The 20,865-nt window shown below is 27.5% G+C and overlaps 1 protein-coding gene across 1 annotated transcript; it reads left to right on the forward strand.

Moving 5' to 3' along the window:
* The first annotated feature begins 4,082 nt into the window (after window positions 1-4,082).
* Window positions 4,083-9,075, forward strand: LOC107167905 (uncharacterized). Its single transcript, XM_015517118.2, has 5 exons — window positions 4,083-4,229; window positions 4,649-4,937; window positions 7,280-7,334; window positions 8,058-8,504; window positions 8,853-9,075. The coding sequence occupies exons 1-5, from the start codon at window positions 4,083-4,085 to the stop codon at window positions 9,073-9,075; spliced, it is 1,161 nt and encodes a 386-aa protein (XP_015372604.2).
* The last annotated feature ends 11,790 nt before the right edge of the window (window positions 9,076-20,865 follow it).

Raw genomic sequence — 20,865 nt, forward strand, 5'->3', positions numbered from 1 at the left:
ATATATTATTATATCAATACTTGTTTTTTAACTGTCTGATTAGGTAGTAAATCTTTTTACCTGTCGATAATTAATGATGCCAGCACTTGTTGGTTTCGTCAGACGATAAAAAGCGGTATAGGTCACATGAGTTTTTGTTTGTCACTAATAATATGGACCGAAATGGGCCAAAATTATTTCAATTAACATTTTACGTTTAGACTTCACAGAGAACGTCATAGAGTATTAATTTAAATTTTTTCTTGTTTTTATAAGATAAACATTAAAAAACTTTTTTTTTAAATATAAATAATAATAATTCTACAACAATCGCTTTTGTGTAATTTATTAAATAATAATATAATGATCTTAATTTATAATAATTTAATAGTAAACTACCCTATATTAGAATGTATTTACATAGAAAGATGAAAATAAAAAATAATTGTTTTGGTTATTTTATGTTTATAAAAAACTTAATTATTTTTTAATATAATATATTGGACGTAAAAGAACAAAAAATATTATAGACACGAGGAAGGCATGCATATATAGATTTAAATATTGTGTAAAATATTTTGTATGCATAAAGAATAGGTTTAGACGTACATTTAAATTCGCTAAGCATGCTCACTCACATATTTTTATTTAATAATTAGTTACCTATTCAAATTATGATTTTTAGAATTTTTAAATAAACCTACTTAAAGAACATTATACTTGAAAATTTAAAATAGAAAAGATATTGAAGGTTAGGAATGTACTTCGATGATACAGAATAACAGAATATTAGTATATTGAATAATATTAAATAATGATATTGAACAAGGCGTGAATTGAAGTGATATATAGGTAACATTTGTATAATGCATTTTCATAATACATATTTACTTTATAGTATTTTCCCTACCAATGATGATTGAATTTTTCTTTAAAACTACGTGTTAAAGTAATTATCTTAATTCATAATTTTTATAACTACAAATTCGTTTTATAATAATATTTACGATTTACCTACTATATAAAACTATTGATAGGTGAAGTTATTAACTGATACGTCCTATTAGTACCCATATAATATCTACTATGAGACAACTGAAAACAATAATTTACTCTTAACAGTATTTTTATTACCTACCAATTACCATATCCATATGACATATATTATGCATAAAATAGCCGTATTGAATATACAGATTACAGACCTAGTGTTGGGATTCGTATTCGGTTCATTTGCCTCGGTGCGGGATAGTGGTGTAATATAATATATGAATTGTGATAGGTATTACATTTGAAAGAGAACATAAATCATTGTCTTCTGAAATCAATATGGACTTTAGTAATTTGAATCGTAAACTTGCTGAGAAATCGTAAACATTTTTAAAACTTTATCATTAAGATTTATTTGCAAATCACGTATATTATAAGTGGCTAACTAACTAGATACTTACTAATATATATATATTATATTATTATTATATTACTATATACATATAATATATATTTCTTATTACTTACTTACTAAGCCACTACTGTTTCCGACTTTATAGGTACACGTAGATAGTTATATGATTTTATGAATATCTTGTTATCATTTTATGAAAGATTAATCATAGCATGATAGACAAATTTAATGAAGTGTAAATGGTATTGTATTTAAGAGGACACTACTCGAACATTTTGATGTCTTCGTCTGAACATGAAAAATCTTATTTTCACATTAATACATTTTACTCTGTAATTTCTAAAATTAGAATGAATTTATAACTCTTATAAAATTTAAAGGCGAGAATATCAAGTAGGACATTTTGGAAAATGTTATTTATATTATTATTGTTAAGTATGCTATAACCGTTTTTAAACTGTTGATTGTTCGTACGTTTTAAAACGATTGTAACTTACTTAAAAACAGTCTATTTCATGTATTTTTACATGAGGTGATCAAATATTAAATTCATTATTGTCTTTTACTCTAACACAGTAACACATGTATAATAATTTATTACTTCAATGGTATAATAGATTAGGATAATGGAGGAATATAATTAGCGTGTCCAGTTATGACTAATTAATTATTAATAATTTTGATTAGATCTCTAATAGACGAAAAACGGTCGTGAGCTGCTCTCATGGTTCATATTAGTGACGACATCACACAATTCTGTGAGAGTGCAGTTCGCTCACCTAGCAAGACGTAGCGCGGTTGTATAATTATATGTACAATATAAACGGCACGACGGCTCATCGTTTAGAGACGGTAAATTGTGGCTGACGTTTTACGCATGCCATATTCATACTATTTTACGTGTCAAAATTTTTGTGAAGATAAAATATGCGATTGATAAGGCCATCTTGCAGTCATTCAGCGTTTTCTGTCTCTAGACGCTTATTGTCGATTATCCTGAACCCAACAACTCTCTATAATATTATAATTCATCTTCTGGAGTAATTTTATACATATTTTTTTGTATATTTTAACTTGGATAAATACATGATAATAATTATCTATTTTAGATTTTAGAACGACAAATATTTTAAATATTTTAGCTACAAGATAATAGGTTTTTTTTTTGTATTCACGTATAAACATAAAAATGGTTTTCACCAAAATTGATTTTAGTGTTTTTGTTTACATTCTAAAATGAATAAACACATAGTTACATCAAATTGTTATAATATTGTCAAATTATTCTATTATTTTCAAAATATTTTGGGCTGATGTGCATTTTATGAAATTTATTGGTATTTAAAATTGTGGTTGTTTTTTTTTTAGATTTTTTCCAATTTATGAATGATTACATTTTTGTTCGTTCAAAAGTTTGAACATTTAAGACAACGTATATCATAATATCTTTTCACAGAAATGATTAAAAACATATACAATACAGTCATATCTGACGAAATAATTGTTCTTTATTTTGTAATTAAAAATTCATCAACATTTTAATTTTAATAATAGGTACCCATTTAATTGTTAAATATATATTTAATATTACTATATATTATGACACAAATATATTTAAATTAAAATATAATACAATTTAAGTAGGTACACTGATGTGAATAGTTACATTTAGGATATACTTCAGAAGTATATGCTATGTAATATGTATATAATATTATATAATTATATGATATAGATGTTAATATGTTATTATTCGTTGGCATAAATCTAGAACAGTATTTAACCGTATATTATTTATTACTTATGCGTCAGTTCGTACTTAATTCTATAGCTATTGCCTAATAAAATAAATGAAATATTTAATTGATTTGAATTGATTTCGATTGTTGGCATTGTATAACATTGTAAATTAAATAATTAACCAAAAATTCAATAGATACTTATATTTTTCTTGGTTCTTAGAAGAAAACAATTTTAAATAGAGCTTTCAACCAGTTTTAAATAAATACATATTATTATTCATTTTTCTCACTATTTGCCAGTTATGTAATGGAGTTTCATTTTTGGAGTATTTTAATTTTTTAATTTTTCAAAGTTGACCATAGTAGTTAGTAGTAGTACTAGTTAATATTAATATTAATAATATAACATTATATTACTTATTCCAGAGGTATTCAAACTTTTTCAGCACGTGGCTCCTTTGGGTGGTCACAATATTTTTACGGCTCCCAAATTATTATGAAAAACTTGAAACAACACACGGATACAATATGGGAAATATGATACATCGGTGGTTATAACAGTGACTAGAAATAAGACTTCAAATGGTCGAATCGTAAAGTATATCTTTTTCATTTCCATAATGATTGCAAATAATATTTATAATAATTATACACGACCTAGGTATGATGTTGGTTTTCGGTGCTTTGACGTGGCTCCCTTTGCAAACTCTCGCGACGCCCCTGGGAGCCGCGACGCACAGTTTCAATTATATTAAGTTAAGATATTTTTTTATACATATATGATATATTGATACCTATTTAAAAAAAAAAATTATAATATTATATTTTACGTTAACCATATTTTTTACTATCTGGCTACAATAATGATTTAAAAATAATAATAATGATACGTGTAACGAAAAATATATAATTTTTAACTCAGTTAAATATTCAGATTTATAATATTATTTTTTTAAATGGCTTTTAGCATTCTAGAGAGTGATCGAATAGACCGTTACGAGTTTGAAATTTTTATTGGTCAAGTTAATTTTACGGGATTGCAAGACAACCCAGAGAACTGCAATGCAAATAAAAAAAAAGTTTTAGACGAATCGAAATTAAAAGTAAATCAACAATAATTTAAACTCGTTAATACTTCGATATAATATACATGCCAGTAAAACTGAGTTCCTCACAACATATTATAAACTATACAACTATATAGCTAATATAAACAAATGCAAAATTTAATATTATTTTTGGAATCACGGTTGTTAATATGTTTCCTAAAATGCAATGGTAATATTAATTTAGAAAATGTGTAATGCTTGATGAATTCTTTTTTTTTTCAAAAATATCAACATCTGTAAAGGTATGTAGGTATTATAATGTACATGAAATATGACAAATGTTTTAAGCAATTATGAAACTAATTGATAATTATACCTACAAAGAATTATACCCGAGAATGAGTATTTAATTTAACACAAATTATATCAAAACTTATCTTAAAATTATAATAGTATGTATAATTGTTTTGAAGCAAGAAAAAGTATCAAATTCAGTGTATACTATAAAGGCGTTGTTGGATAACATATTACAATTGAACATATCCAATTGCGACGAGATTGAGGAAGATCCTGAAGATCAATGCTTAACTTATTATGATCATTTTGAATTAAATGAGTCGCTTACTAATATTGTTAAACAACTTACCGAACGATATTCCGTTAATGAAAAACCCAGCTGTAGTGCGAAAAATATTTGTTTCGACATCACGTACAAAGAAAGTGAAAAAGTGACTAATACCACGAAGTCCACGATAAATAGAGGTGAAATACAAAATAAAATTGCGTGAATTTTAACCTATTATATTATTATTTTTTAATCAACATTTTCTAAAAATAACCACAGAATCAGAGTTATACAAATATGCATGCATATTTTGTACATGAGGGGGTAAGAAAATTGTAATGACATACACTTTAATAAAATAAGTGAAGGTTAGCCGAATATTTAGGTAGCGCTCCAAACTTGGACGCATTGAAGGTATCTAATAATTAATTTTTTCTTAAATATATTTAACATTTTAAACTATAAATTAAGTGTATAATAAATCAAACTGTATATTACAACTATACAATTATTATTATTATTTTAGATTCTGAACGAAGTGAGGAATGTAATGATTTTACTATGATGCTTGTTTTTTTTATTTATTTATTTTGTGTCTGTTATCACATTTTGGAGTAGGTATAAATAATCCTTTGATTTTTAACTTCAGCCCCCCTCTGAAAAAGAAATTTCATCTAGTTGGTACTTTGAGGGATTGAAAAAAAAATCGAATGAATGTAAAACCCTAAAAAAGTAACGAAAAAACCGGAATTTGTATGCATAATAAGTTTTCGACAAAATTGATTTTTTTTCTGCTATAACTCAAAAACGAATCATTGTAAATATTTAAATTTTTCACCAAACGTTTATATTAGCGTTATTTATTTACCATTAAATTTTCAAAATATTTTGACTTTTTTTAAGCTGTTTATAGATACCTTGTTTAAATTTTCAATTTTTCTATGTTTTTCTTTAGTTTAAATGCCTATAAAAAAAATGTAGTTGTCTAAAAAATCTTTAAAATTCAATAAAAGGTTTATTATTAGTTGTACTTATCGTAGTAAAAAGAAAATCAAAAATCGTTGGTCATAATTTTTGTTTATAAGCATTTAAAGTATAAATGTTTACGAAATATGTCAAAATTGCGAAAATCGGCATGGAATTATGAATTTATTGTGATTTATACTAAAGGTTAAAAAAATCCAACACAAGGTTCTCTATAAATTTTTTTTCCAATAACTGTAAAAAAAATACTCCAGAGTCAATATACCTATAAAACATTTTGTAAGTGTATAAAAATATATTATATTTTGATATAGCTGATAACACAATATATCCTAGACTGACAAATCATCTCCGTTCAGAATCGAATGTCGTATACAATGATACCTGCCATTGCATCAAACACATTTATTATAGTGACCTCTACTCTATCTCTACTATACAGCCGAACAACTTGCCCACTTTTTATTTTATTCATCGTAATTACATTGGTTTCTAATCCATTGGTGTACATTCCAATTACATATAGTTTACAGTAAGGTTTATGCTTAAATTGGGTTGCATAATATTATATCCTTTAAGAGGTTGATAACTTTAATATTTGATTCAATTATACATACAGGTTATAAGGCTTTTCATAATAGATGTGGTATAGTAGGCTAATCTGTTTCTCGTATATTCAAACTTTAGACATTCAGTTGATAGTTTGATACATGTTTGACTGAGTATTCTATATACCACATAATTTGCATAAAAAGGGGAAGGGTCGTTTCTGGCCATAAGGGGGCCGTAAATTTGTGCCCTATTCTGAGGCTATTGGTTTCATCTTTCCTTTTTAGGTTAGGTTTTTTCGTATGTGTACATGGTTTTTTATTGTATTGAATTTGGTATTTTGTTTTATCCAGTGTTTATGAAGTTTTAGGCAAAGAACCTTCTGGATGTGTGTTTTTTTAATGTCAAAGTATGTGAATAAAAGTAAAGGGCTTGCGTGCCAGTAGATGAGCTTGATTAGGAAGCTTCTTGATCTGCTATTTCATTGTCAGGTGTGTCCAAGTATCCATAGATAATTTTCATCCTTTTTGGCGTGCTTTATATGTTTTTTCATGGATTATTTTAAATATATTAGTTAGGTTGGTTGATTTTAGGATACTACTTAGAGAGTCACTTTGAGTTTTGAATTTTGATTTGTTATTTCTTTATTTTTGATTGTGTATTTTACTGGTTTGTGTATAGTTATTGCTTCGGCTGTAAAATAGAGAATTGTGTGCAATTTTATAGGAAGTAGATAGTTAAATTTCCTCTTATTGTATTGTCATCCCGACAACTGTTTTCTATTTTAGATGCATCAGTGTAGATGTGTTTGTAATCGTGGAATTTTTGTATTGAGTTATGAAAAAGATTTCCATGTATATTTGAACTTATATTATGGTCGTTAATGATAGGTTAAAGTAGTATCTATTAACTTATAGGTGCCTAAATATCAAAGGATCTTTATCTATCAAATTTTGAAAAACAATATTAAATAATCTAATATTAGATTTACTTTTATTTTGCTTAGGTGTGATCTGTATTTTTGCCTGTGTACCTAGGACATTAGTTACAATTTTACAAAAGTAAGAAACACGATATTTTATTATTAAATATTTATACAATTATTATACATGGCTATAATATATTTTATGTTACTCTGTTAACCTGCACCACTGTCCACTACTATTGAGAACAACATTTTTCGTTATTCTTGTACTCATAAGTTACACAATTATATAACTTTATACATATTATACAATATACTTATACAATTATAATAGTTGGTATGGTATTTACTTACTTATTTATTTATTTATTTTGTTTACGTAATGGTCTTTTATAAGTTTGTTTTTATCTAAATAAAATACAATTAAAATTGTATGGCTTCATTGAAACTAATATGAGATATTTGAATTTTGTTTCTAATAATATTCTAATTTTAAAAACGAATAAATTTATATTCAGGGACTAATATTTCCATTTAAATATAGAACGTGATAATAATGTTATGATTACTTTCACAAGAATAAAAGTAAATATATTCATGTATGTATTTAAATAAAATGCTGTAAATATTTTAACTATAAATTTGTATTTACCTAACTTTTTTTAATGTATGGTCACTAAATCAATACCTATTAAAGTCAATATTCATAATAATATTACATAATATTATATTGATAATAGATGTATATAGAGTTATATCAGAATAATCAGATGTAATTTTGCTAATCATTTTTTAATTCAAGTCTAACATGTATTTGTTATAATATACATTAAACACATACTATATGCTGTTATTTCAGCAAACCTTTGGAATTAATAATCTGTGACGACCAACAAGAGGGTCAAATAAACTTAGGCATTGTATCCATCATGCTCAGCAGTTCGATGGGGTTTACTAGTGCAATAGGTATCCATTTTTATGAAAAAGGTTACGATCCATATTCACATACTGTCGAAAACGTATACGAAGTTAAAAATATGAATGGTAGTCGAACCATTGGAGATATGTTTGTGCGTTTGAAGCTAACATGTCACGGACCCGAAACAATGCAAGTCAATCAAATTGTATTAAAATCAAACCAACCGGAACTGCAACCTATATTCAACGATAGCGATTCATTTGATTTTCATTTTGATAAACATATCATCCAATCTCCACCAACGATGATGTATGGCAGTATAAACAAATGCTTGGGAAATATACAAGTATTAAACCCTGAAATAAAAGAGCTTCTCGATTGCCAATGGTACCTAAGATATTGTTGTTTACTGTTTAATGTTTATACTCACTCTATATACTCTATATATTATATTATTATATATTGTAATAATATATAACGTCACGTTTTGATTAATTTAAACTTTTAATTATGATTATATAAGACGTAACTGCAGCTTAATGTAACAAATATGATTGATAGCGTGTATAGAATAAACGTATATTTACATTTTTAATATCGAGTCTTAAATATTTCATTGTGTAAGTTAATACACACAACATACATACTTGTGAAAATTAACGAAAAATTATAAGAATATAAATTTAAATAATAATGTTGATCTAAAATGTATTCAAAGTTAATTATATTTACCAGGAACCAAGAAGTAAAAGAAAATAAACCATGTATTTGTCCTTGTAAAGGATTAATTGGAAATGTAAAAAACATTTTGTTTGACGATTCAAAACAATTTAACGCCTTGGTGTGTAAGTCAAACTTAGAAGTAAACCAAGTCTGTAGCAGTGTTAAAACTTGTGGCTCAGCGAATTATGACAAAATACCAAATTGCAATGATTGTATGGAAAAGAAATCAAGATAAATACTTTGCAATTTAAATAATATAAAACAAAAAATAAAAATATCCACCTTAAAATATTTCAGCCTGAGTGTGAAAAATATAAATAGTATGTTTGATATTTTATATTCAATAGATAACAATGTTTTATAAAAAAGTAGTTATAAGTAAAAACAAACAAAAATCGCATATTGTAAAATCATTTATAAGGGTGTAATTTCATTCAATTACAAAATGATCACCATAACGTTATGTAATAGATTTCAAGGAATGTTATCAATTTTACTTTCGCCATTTTTGCAATGAATAACAGATACATTTTAGCTACCTATAAGGCTATAACAAGTATCAAACAATAAATGTATCTACATAATATAGATACACACAATTCATACAGTAAATTTACATTTAAAATTTAATATAAATGTTTTTTTCAAATACCTATAATTTAGGTTACTACAAGGTTTCAAAGAATTTGTTTTTAAACGCCCATTTATTGGACGAATAGCTTAAAGCATTATATACGAATAAAGTCTATACAAGAAACATTGTATTCGTGTGATCTTGAGTAGAATTTTTCTGAAAATTTGTTATCGAATACTGAACGTCCGAATATCAGAATATAGTTTTCTAACTACGTACTACAGTAAGTCAATACCGGCATATGTTAGGTGGATTTGAATAGATTCGTGGTATATGAATTGTTTAAAATCAATCTAAATATTTTTAAAAACTCAAGGTTTACCAAAAATATAATATACATCCTAATGGCGTAAAAAGTGGTCGATCTTGTTTTACTTACAACCAAACAACTGCAATTTTATTTCTAATATCATTGATCAATTGACGTGAAAAAGCGAAAGACGAGACGTTATTTGTCATATTATATCAGGCAAATTCTAAAAGCTTCCTTACATCATAAAATACGAGTATGGTAAACCCTAACTTATTGAGACGTTTTTGACAATAATACAACTTATAACTAAGTCTAAACTAGACTGTTATGATATCTATTATAATATGTAAACTTGATATTTAATTTAAGCAATTTATATCCGTATTAAGTATATTATGTTTTTTTTAGGTACGTTTTCATGTGCCTTCATAGGGATTAATAAATAATTCTTTCTACTATTGTTTTCGATACGAATAATATTTATATATGCGTATTTGCGTTTATGTTTAGTTGGATCAAATATTTTACCAAAAAGATACCCATAATTTATTCAAAATAATACAATATTAAAGAAAAATCCGTATCGTGTTCCGGATGAGTACAATTATTTCCAAATTGTTCAATCTATGTTTAGCTGGTAATGTAGCTACACATTATTTGATATACCGATAATATATTTCGAGAATTATTATCAATGTCGTTATCAGCGGACTTGCAGACGATATTCTAATGCCGAAGGAGGGCGATAAAACGATTTAGAAAATTTGAAAACCTATATTTAACTGCATACAACTTCCTAACGTGATTTAACTCGTCGACGACAGCGGTCGTTCGACCGAGTGTAACGGTGTACCTCCTTTTACAGATAAGATCCTTCTCGGAGTATTGGCCCATTGGCTACTAGCCAATTGTTCACCCCACCGAACACACAGTGATATACGTTACGATAATAATATAAGCATCATCTTCAAGACCACTAAAATCCAGACTTTTATGCCTGCGTATGTGTGAGTTTTTTATTTTTAACAAATTTATCCAATTCATTTTTACATTGGGAATGAATAGACATTTTCTATTCAGCTCGACACGCATAAATCTTAAATCAATCTATTATACCAATATTTTTTATTTTATTTTACTATATCAATCAAGATTAATGAAACATGTATGTTTTATCACTTAACAATTTTGATACTAAATACCTTACGCCTACAATATTTTAATATTATCTTCCTGGTTACACACAAAAATACAGCATGCTGTATGTTACACATGTGCTGACTTCTATACCGGTAAATGAGTATAATACCTATATACCTTTTTGTATATTATAATAAATTTATAATGCTATTGTATTAAATTCAATATAAATACTCATGAAAAATAAAATGAAAATATTCTTACACTTAAATAAAATTACCCACCAACCTTAAAAATATGTTAACGTCATTGATGATCGATACAGGTAAACCTATAATAACGCCTATATAGCTGTTATTATTGTGCCATGGATACCGTATTAAGTATCATCGTATATATTATTTTGATTTAATGTTTTGGGTATTTATAAATAGCAAACGAAACTACATAACAATAACAATAATTATCTTGTATTGACCATGTCGTGTTTTAGAATTTTTGATCGAAAAAAAAATATTTTTTTCGTATGAATATTTAAAATTCTTACGCAAGCGAAACAAATCAACTTCGTATCAATATATACATTTAATATTTATCTTATGTCCTATTGAATATTATACTATAATATTACAGCCTTTTACAGTTTTATAATTTTTAAATAAATTATAACAATTGACTGGTGAATAATAATAAATATTATTAAATGTCACATTAAATATATGAATAAATTGGTGATCGGTAATTTCCTGTATTTTTATAATTTTTAAATTATGTTAAAATTAATTTATATGTGCTCTCAACTGCAATAGTTAATTCAGCAAAAATGGTTTTATAGCACAAAATGCCAGTGGTATTCGTATAATATAATCTGTTGAGGGCAGAAACAGAACGGATAATGTTCACTTAACTACAATTAGGTATGGGTGTTTTTCATTTGTCGAAATATTATTCATAAAATCAAGTGTTGTTTGACCTTAACATTAAGTTGTTTGATAGTATGATAATTCATTCTAATATCAAAGCTAGCGACGCGTAGTATCATCTGCTGAAAGCAAGTCCACTATTTTGCGCCAAGGTTAGACAAAGAGAACAAATGGTTCGGTTTCATATATACTTTTAAATAAAAGTTCACCCTAACGATTGGTCAATTTCTCACCCGAATGATGTTATTCTTAGGGGTAGATTTTGGGTCATTTGCCCTAATTAATTACGCTTGATAAAGTCGGTCTTCGCGACGGCGTAATAAAATATAAGAAATTATTGTAATTCAACACCACATTGTAGGTAGGTATCTAGTTAAATTTAACGAGACCGTGTCCAAAAACAAATAGCTTCTATGTGTTATAAGTGTTAGTTGTGGTGAGCGTCGACGCACATTTCGTTGTATAATAAGGTGCAAGTTTGATACGGTAACACGACGACTTGTCTGAAAAATATAAAATTTCATGACCTTTTAGTACTTACTGTTTAGTATTATGTACCACGTGTGTTAAAAATATGGTAAATTCTGTAGAAAGGTGGTTTGATAATCACAGACGCAGGCTGATTATTTGTTTTTATTTTTGCATTTGCCATTTGTTTAAGCATCTTATTGTTTATAAATACTGACTTCTGTAAAATTATTGATTTTTAATTGCGGTGCAGTCATTATAATATAATAATATAATATATTATAGTGCGTATATTATATTCAGTAAATAAAATTGTTTTTATCAGTATTTCAAGGTTTATATAAAACACTGTATTTACACCGAATATACAGTTATTTGGAGAGAAAATATAATCAACAATAATACAAATTCAAAACATGCTTCATGCTACGACATAATAATAGATTGTACACCAAACGTAAATATAAAATATCTACATATTTTAGAATCGGATTCTCAAATAGTAGGTTTGTACCTACAATATTTGGATATACGTCAATTCACCGTAGCTAAATTCATCGCGCGTCAAATGATCGCGGTCAATTCATCGCATGTCAATTTATCGTGGTCGCAATTAATCGCACGTCAATTTATCGCCAAATCTTATTATAAATTTATAATATTTTATTATTTAAATAATCACGAAAAATCACAAAAACATTAATCACAATAAATATTGTTTGTCGTTTACATAATATACATTATTTACAAAATTTACAATTGCAATTGAAAATTATGAGCTATTCCTTGTAAATAGTCGTCGATAGATCTATTTTCAAAATCATAGCATATTTGTTTAAGACGTTGAGCTTTATCTTGATACTTTTTTTTTGCTGGTGGACATTCTCCAGCTATATATTGTTCAATTTTTATTTTATTCGTGTTTTCCTCTTTTTTCAATGCTAATATAAATTTCCATATACTTGGATGACATTGATTTAAGATCGATGTAAAACAATTGTGCCATCCTTCAACAGCATTATTTGTTCTTGGTAAATCCTCAGAAACATTCTTTATTAATTGTGTACTCATATCACTATTATTACTGGCTATATCTTTTAGTTTATTAAGTGTTTTTTTTACCTGAATTTCTGATGAACTTGGAACGTGGTTATGGTCAGTGTTTTTTAATATTTTCCCTTCGCTTAGGTGAAGTCGTCCGCGACATTTATTTTTATAATACTGATTACATTTCCATATGGATTTCGTGTCATTTTCTTTTTCTTTTAAAAAAATGTGGCCATCGTAGCAAAGCATATCCTTCCCTTTCTCAGTTTTTAGCATTTGAAAAGTCATAATAGAATAATATTTTATTATAATAATAAATTAGCGTACTCGATAAATACACGACGGGTAAAATGACGATTTGACAGTAGTTGTCATAAGACTGAGTCTAGCATTAGCAGAGATCATTAGAGTTCAAAAATCATAAAAACGATAACACGCGATAAATTGTCGCGCAATTTATTTATAACGCGATAAATTGACGTTGCGATAAAATGACCACGGTGAATTGACGCACGATGCATTTAGCCGCGATGAAATGACGTGACACCACAATATTTACTTATAGTGTAAAGGAATAAGTACCTAGAACTTATAGACTAAATACAGATCATAATTTATAAAGGTACATAAAAGTCACTATGGTTATCTCAAAAAATAAAATAAAATAAAATAAAATAAATCATCTCACCATATGTTACGTACCTATGCCAGGTTACTATTTATTGTCTAAAAATCCATTCCTATTCCCTTGTCGGATAACCTCCATACGCAGGACAGTATTTACGAAAGGGAGGGCGTACAATGGGGACAAATTCTCGACATGGGGAGAAAAAAGAGTAAATACGTAGATAATATAGATCGTCCGAGACCGATGAGGGCCACATATTTAATATTATAGTTTATAGGTACGCACCACATTCCCGTTTTTCTGCTGTGCATGCGTAAGTAGTAAGTACAATAATATACTGTTTTGTACACTTAAATGACAATATTCGAATCATAGTTGCAGGATTTCTATATATATATGGTACGTAGTTAAGAAAATGGAAACTTATATTTCGACCAAGGACCTGGCACCTGCACAGACGAACGAAGCCGGATTAATGTGCTTGTGGTGCGTGGTTTTGAGATGAAAATTATGGCCCCCACAGGACAACAACAAATCGACTCCGGAAGTTAAAATGTATATATATATATATATATATATATATATATATATATATATATATACAAATATACAATATAATATAATGTTATACTCTACTGGCTACTGCTGCATCCGTATCGTCTGCAGCTATAATATTCCCGACACAACGATACAGGCTACGATCGTCGTTTTGTCATATACCTATCGCGCTAAATAATAATATTCATACCGATATGGCGTGGCCTGACGATATAATCTGCAGACCACTTCACACTAGTTAGTACGTATTATTGCAGTTGTTTGTAAGACAACCGATTATATGCAGCCAAGACTATATTTACCAGGTGGGTGTACTGTTGTCAATGATTTAAAAAATATAATATTATGATATATTTACAGGGGTATTCAACTTACTAACAGTTTTTTTTCTCTTGTATTTCGTTTACGGGGACCTATTAAAAAAAACGTTGTGATTATTGAATCGGTTGAGATTTTATATATAAAGTATTTTAACTGTATTTTATATTTTATTATCTAATTCATATAGTTGCATAGACAATATAGTTTTAAACGGAAAAAAAAAATTATTATTTGTCTGAAGTATTGTTAGTTTTGTAGTACGAAGCGTGGTGTTTTGAAAAGTTCATTCATAATAATTGATGAGGGTTGCTTTTATAATAAAGAGTTGTATAAATATTATATAATTTCTAATGTTTCTAAAAATTAATATTTCAACCCCTCATTGTGGTGTCATGATAAAATCATCTACATCCATTACGGAGCGGCTGAGTTAATTTATAATGCTGCATATTCTTACTTCATTATTCAGTGTATGTAGGAACATCGTTTTCTCATATTTCATTACATATTTTTGTTTTTACTTTTTATTCCAACTAGGACACGTTTTCTTTTAAATTAAACAATACCTAATGTAATTAACGCGATCCAGAAATTGTTAAACTATACTTAGAATGGTTTAATTAATTAAGTTTATGACAAGAAAAAATAAGATATAAAAGCTCGACAACAATCAGGAATAGCGTGATTGTCTTTTAAGACGGAGCGTTAGATAGGCAATTTCGATACGGCTTTGTGAGCAGAATAATCTATGTGAATTGTGAATAATATCTAAAAACTTATTGGTTTTTTCTTGAGCTCAATATTATGTAATAGTATTATTATTTTATTAAATATTTGATTGAATGCAATTTTTTAATCAATAATGTTTGATATTCCACTAATCATAATTTTATTTAAGTCGTTGTATTATTATTTCAAATCAATTTTAAAATAAAAATTGTTTATGATTTATGATACTTTAAAAATTATTAAAATACCTATTCACGTGTGGGAGTGTACCTATATTACTTTATATTGTTGATAGATACACAAACCAATAACAATTAATTATAAAATTAGGTAAGTTTTTGTGTTGATTTAAAATTTAAAATCTAACCGAATGTAATTAATTATTTATTCACATTATGAATGTTAATTACATGGACATTACTATCATAAGCCAATATTTGTCAGAGAAAATAATTATGATGGTGTATATTTATTAGTGCTATACTGATGTCTGTATAACTATGTTTCAAGGTAAAATTATTCAACCGTGCAATATATCACTGTGAAAAATTATATAAATTATGTTTAAACGTAATATTATGATTTTGCTTGATAAAAAATGGAGTAGTTAAGTACATTGTAAGTAGTTAATTCAACCTTTTGTCATTTTTAGGGCTATATTTGAACAATAGTGACTGAAAAAGGTCGAGCGAAGATTAATTTTCGTTATGAACCAGGATCTAAAGTAAGAATATCCCTGGCACCTGGAGCGTAGCCTGTCAGAAAACAAAATCGAATTATTACATTGTACTTGGCAGCAGCGGGTGGCCTGAATGGTCTCTGACATAGAAAATTAAATTATAGTCATCAGAATGGTACCTACATTTTTAATTCAACTTTAGTCCAACAAAGATTGTCGAAAAATAGGGACGTGTATAATTTGATATATTTTTTTTTTTTACTGTGACATTTCCCTCCTCATTAAATAGTATTATATCAAAATAAATGTTTAATATAAGTATTGAAGATACCTATTATGAAATATATTGATAATCATTAAGCTATATTATTGATCAATAATGATACTTAATATTTTTATATGTATAAATACAAAATTAAAATTTTTATTATATTTTATAATTACATTGATAGATTTTTAAGTTTTTATACATCATATAAAGCATGATCATAATGAAAAATTTAATAGTAGTTCAGTTTTTAAAAATATAACTAAAAATAACAATAAAATATTGTATAATGCACTTAGCACACATAAGCATCGATGTTTCTATGAGTCAGTTATGACATACGGAGAAAACACAATTATTAGCTTGACATTTTTGTGACACATTATATATCATTTATCCCTACTTTGATTAGAAAAGGATTATATCGTTGTTTTTTAAATTATATTATATTTTACTACTTATTTCAGTAAATAATGGACTATATTCATACAAAGAAAATATTTTATTTTTTATTTTTTTATTAATAGAATCAAGTCCGCGGCTACTGTGGCCATTGGACGAACATTATATTTACAAAATTATACATAGTAATACATTTTTATGTAGAGATACGATATATAAAAGAGAGAAAACAATGAAACACTGCGTTAACTTATTGTATTAAATTTTGTTAAGAAGTCCCGTGATGCGGAGAAATTCCAGGGTAGTTGTGAGGTTGCTCTACTCGGGACTGAGAAAATATTATTATGACGAACTATATGTTTATATGCGAATTATAAAATGATTACTTAATAAAATTGTAATTTAAATTTTTATATTCATAATTCCAGTGATATAATTGTAATTTATCTTCTTATCTTTGTAACTCAGTAGAAAATAACTAGGTAATAAGTAGATTGTAATTTTAATGAATTCGATTATGCATAAAATTTCGACATAAGGCAGCTTAAAATTTTAAAATTTTGTCATTTCAAACCGGAAAAATAATGATGTAGTTGGATGATGAATAATAATAATTTAACTTTGGAGATATTATATTTTGCATGTCGTATCTGAATGAATTAATCCGTTCGTAAAACATATTATGTTGTATATGTGTGCACGTTAATCTGCAGATAATAATATAAACGATACAAACTCAACTATATTATTATTAAGCCCATGTACCAAAGACGTTTATTATTAATCAAGTCACGACGTGGCGTCATCGTCAGCGGTGTAAGCTGAGGGTTTAACGAACTTTCTTTGCAGTAAATAAATAGTACGCCTTAATTAATTTATGTATCGAAAATATCTGACTCTGATGAAATATGTATTGAGATTATGACCCGACGGAGGGTAGGTAACTTTATTTTCTGTTATAAATTATATTGCTACTTATATATTGTATAGTATTTGATAATTATTATATAGAACATAATATGTAGAATAACGAGAAATGTTTTAGTGTGTGCATCGAACAGTGTTGTTTAAAGTCTAAATAGTTGAATTTGATTAATTGTCGATCATCGCATCAAAATGAAACGAAAAAAAAATGTATTCATAATACTAACGTGCGTACTGCGTATAATACGTATTATGTGGATTCGATACAGCTATTATACGACGCGACTATAAGAACGATTTTGGCTTAAATTAATTATACCCTTCCACAGCGACCCACCCACTCCGCAGTATTATATACAGGGTGTCTAGAAAGTCTACGTGGAACCATCGATTCATAGTATACTGAACTCACAATATTGTATTATATCGTGTTGTATAACATTGAGCACATAGGTATAATAACTTGACGTATATTATGATCATCGATCTTATTATACTTAAGGTAGGTATAGGCAATTAAGGTTAAAATCTTAATTAATAAGGTTAGTCTTTACTCGAGATGACTACCTTAACCTTAAGGCATTAAGTACCAGCTACTAGGATTTAATAATAAATTGTAATTTTATTAGTTAAAAAGGTAAAAAGCATATTTTTGGGCCTTCATATTTAATAAAACTTAGGTAATTGTTATAAGTCAATTAAAGATTTCTGAATATATGAAAATTAAATAAGAAATATATGAATATTATGTTGTGTACTAAATGAGTACGGTGATGAGCAACAGTAAAAATAGGCAGCTGTAATAGTCGTCACAGTATTTTTTTGAAAAATCGCTTCGTTCAGACAAACTACCTATACAATAATTCAAGAGTGTACAAAATGTTTCCAGTAATAAAACCCCACTTATATTAACGCATTAAAAATAAATAAAATCTTCTGCCCTTTATGATCGAATATAGTAAATATACATATATATATATATATATATATATATATATATATATATATATATATATATATATGTGTGTGTGTGTGTGTGTAGAATAAATATATATATATAGTAATCATTTATTGATAGTAATATTATGCTCGTATATCCTGTGACGACCTCATCGCAGTTGCGGTCAAATGATTTTGTCATATAAGTGGGAGTTCTATAATTTGGTCATTAAAAATAAAATTAATAGTTACCTTTTTATACTTATATAATATATGTATTATTTTAATAAATATTTATAAAAAAAGTCGTCAGAGGGATCTATCCCTCTCACCCTCCCCCATGCCGTTTGATCATCGTTGTGTAATCGGTTATATCGTAGTATTTTATAAACGTATCTACCGCCGTCCATTGTCTTAATTATTATTATTATTATTATTATAACGCGATCATCTAAACTTGCCATTTTAATGTCGACAATCGCTGTCAAAGTCACACTGTATATATTAATATTATTATAACTATATAATTACGCGCGGAGTGGTTAACGTCGACCAAAGAAAGCGAGGGTGGGCGGCTGGAGAAAAATAAATATCATAATAATGTGAATATAATACGCGCGGAATAAGGTCGAGTAGAGGTGGTGGCGGTGGCGTTTAACGCAAAAACAAAACACGTGAACGGGCCGCGTGCGTGCGGCTATGCAGCTAATTAATTATCCGAATGCGGTTTGGCGCGGCGTCCCGAGGATGAGAATAATTTATCCTAATTACGCGAGCAGCGGTTCCCAGACGGCCGGTAAACTTTGCATTTATCGACCCCTCGGCGAGGCATGAGCTGCTTTAATGTGTAAGCGCGCGATGTACGAAGTCTTAAAGCTACGCAAACTGAGGGTACGATAAACCGTGACCGCGAAAGTATTACATAATATTATTACCAAAAGTGCGTAACCTTTTTTATAAGGTTTGGAGGTAAATGTTTATTAGAAACAAAAATATTTTAAATATATAATAGGTACATATAACCGGTAAGTCGGTGGGTGGGTGTGTAAATTGTAAGTTTGCTTAGGGGTTATTTTAGGTTAGTTTGGCCACTGTACTCATATTTTGGTCGATAGTTTGAGATTTATCTAGTGTTCATATTTTATTTGAATCAACATATTGTTTTGAATTTATGATTATATTTTTTATGAGCTCTAACTGAAGTTAATTTTTTTTTTTTGAGATAAATAATATATTATTTCCCAATAGAGGAATATAATATTATAGGAATTGGATTACAAAAATAAAATAAACATCAAATACGCATCACTATAAGAAAAATGTTTTAACAAAATTCTATATACTCGTATTTATAATAATTGTCATTGTAATATAATTATTAAGTGTATTCTGTTATTGTTTACGTAACTTTCGAATGACTTGATCAATTGAAGTAAAAGTTACAATGTTAAATCAATAGATTTCTAAAGATTCGAGAAGTACTTAAACTTTATATTTTCTGGCCCTATGTGTAGGTATAAGGTAGCTGATACATGAATTTAGTTTAAACTCACGGGAATCAAACATTTTTATTTAAATGATTGCCATTGGTTACAAATAATAAAATAGTTATTAAAATTTAATATAATTGTCTGTATTATATTATATTTTTTAAGTTAGACTAATAAAGTTATTCTCTATAAAAATTATAATTGAGTAAATGTTATTAAGTTATTAGAGTATAGTCACAGCCACAAATTAGAAAAGCAGAATTTGAGCCTTTTCTGCTGCCGGTTAGGTCGATCCTTACAATTTGCAGGGCATAATTCTTTTAGCAAGGCCTATAAAATATAATGTAATATAATATAATCTGTCAATAATATCAAGTCCAATTCGTCTACTAAATCTAATATTCTAGTTCTATTTGCAGTCCCAATCGCTATAAGTGATAACCAATTCAGCGTATACAAATATTAAATTAAATAATAGATAGAATAATATTCATAATAATAGTCCAATACAGTACATGAGCCTTGGCTCAAAATAATATTAAAGAATATATAAGCACCGTGGAAGAACACAGTTCACCAGTGAGGCCCGTATGTTTGATAGAGACTCGTACAGGTATTTTTG

Source organism: Diuraphis noxia, unplaced genomic scaffold (genome assembly GCF_037042655.1).
Source record: "Diuraphis noxia isolate RWA-SAM2 unplaced genomic scaffold, SU_Dnox_SAM2 contig0002, whole genome shotgun sequence".
NCBI classification, from domain to species: domain Eukaryota; kingdom Metazoa; phylum Arthropoda; class Insecta; order Hemiptera; family Aphididae; genus Diuraphis; species Diuraphis noxia.

Excerpts from the sequence above, each read along its gene's own strand:
- LOC107167905 (XM_015517118.2), top strand. The coding sequence starts at position 4,083 with ATGGCTTTTAGCATTCTAGAGAGTGATCGAATAGACCGTTACGAGTTT. Across the intron at positions 4,230-4,648 it reads TAGACGAATCGAAATTAAAA|CAAGAAAAAGTATCAAATTC; the intron begins GTAAATCAACAA and ends ATTGTTTTGAAG. Across the intron at positions 4,938-7,279 it reads GAAGTCCACGATAAATAGAG|GTGTGATCTGTATTTTTGCC; the intron begins GTGAAATACAAA and ends TATTTTGCTTAG.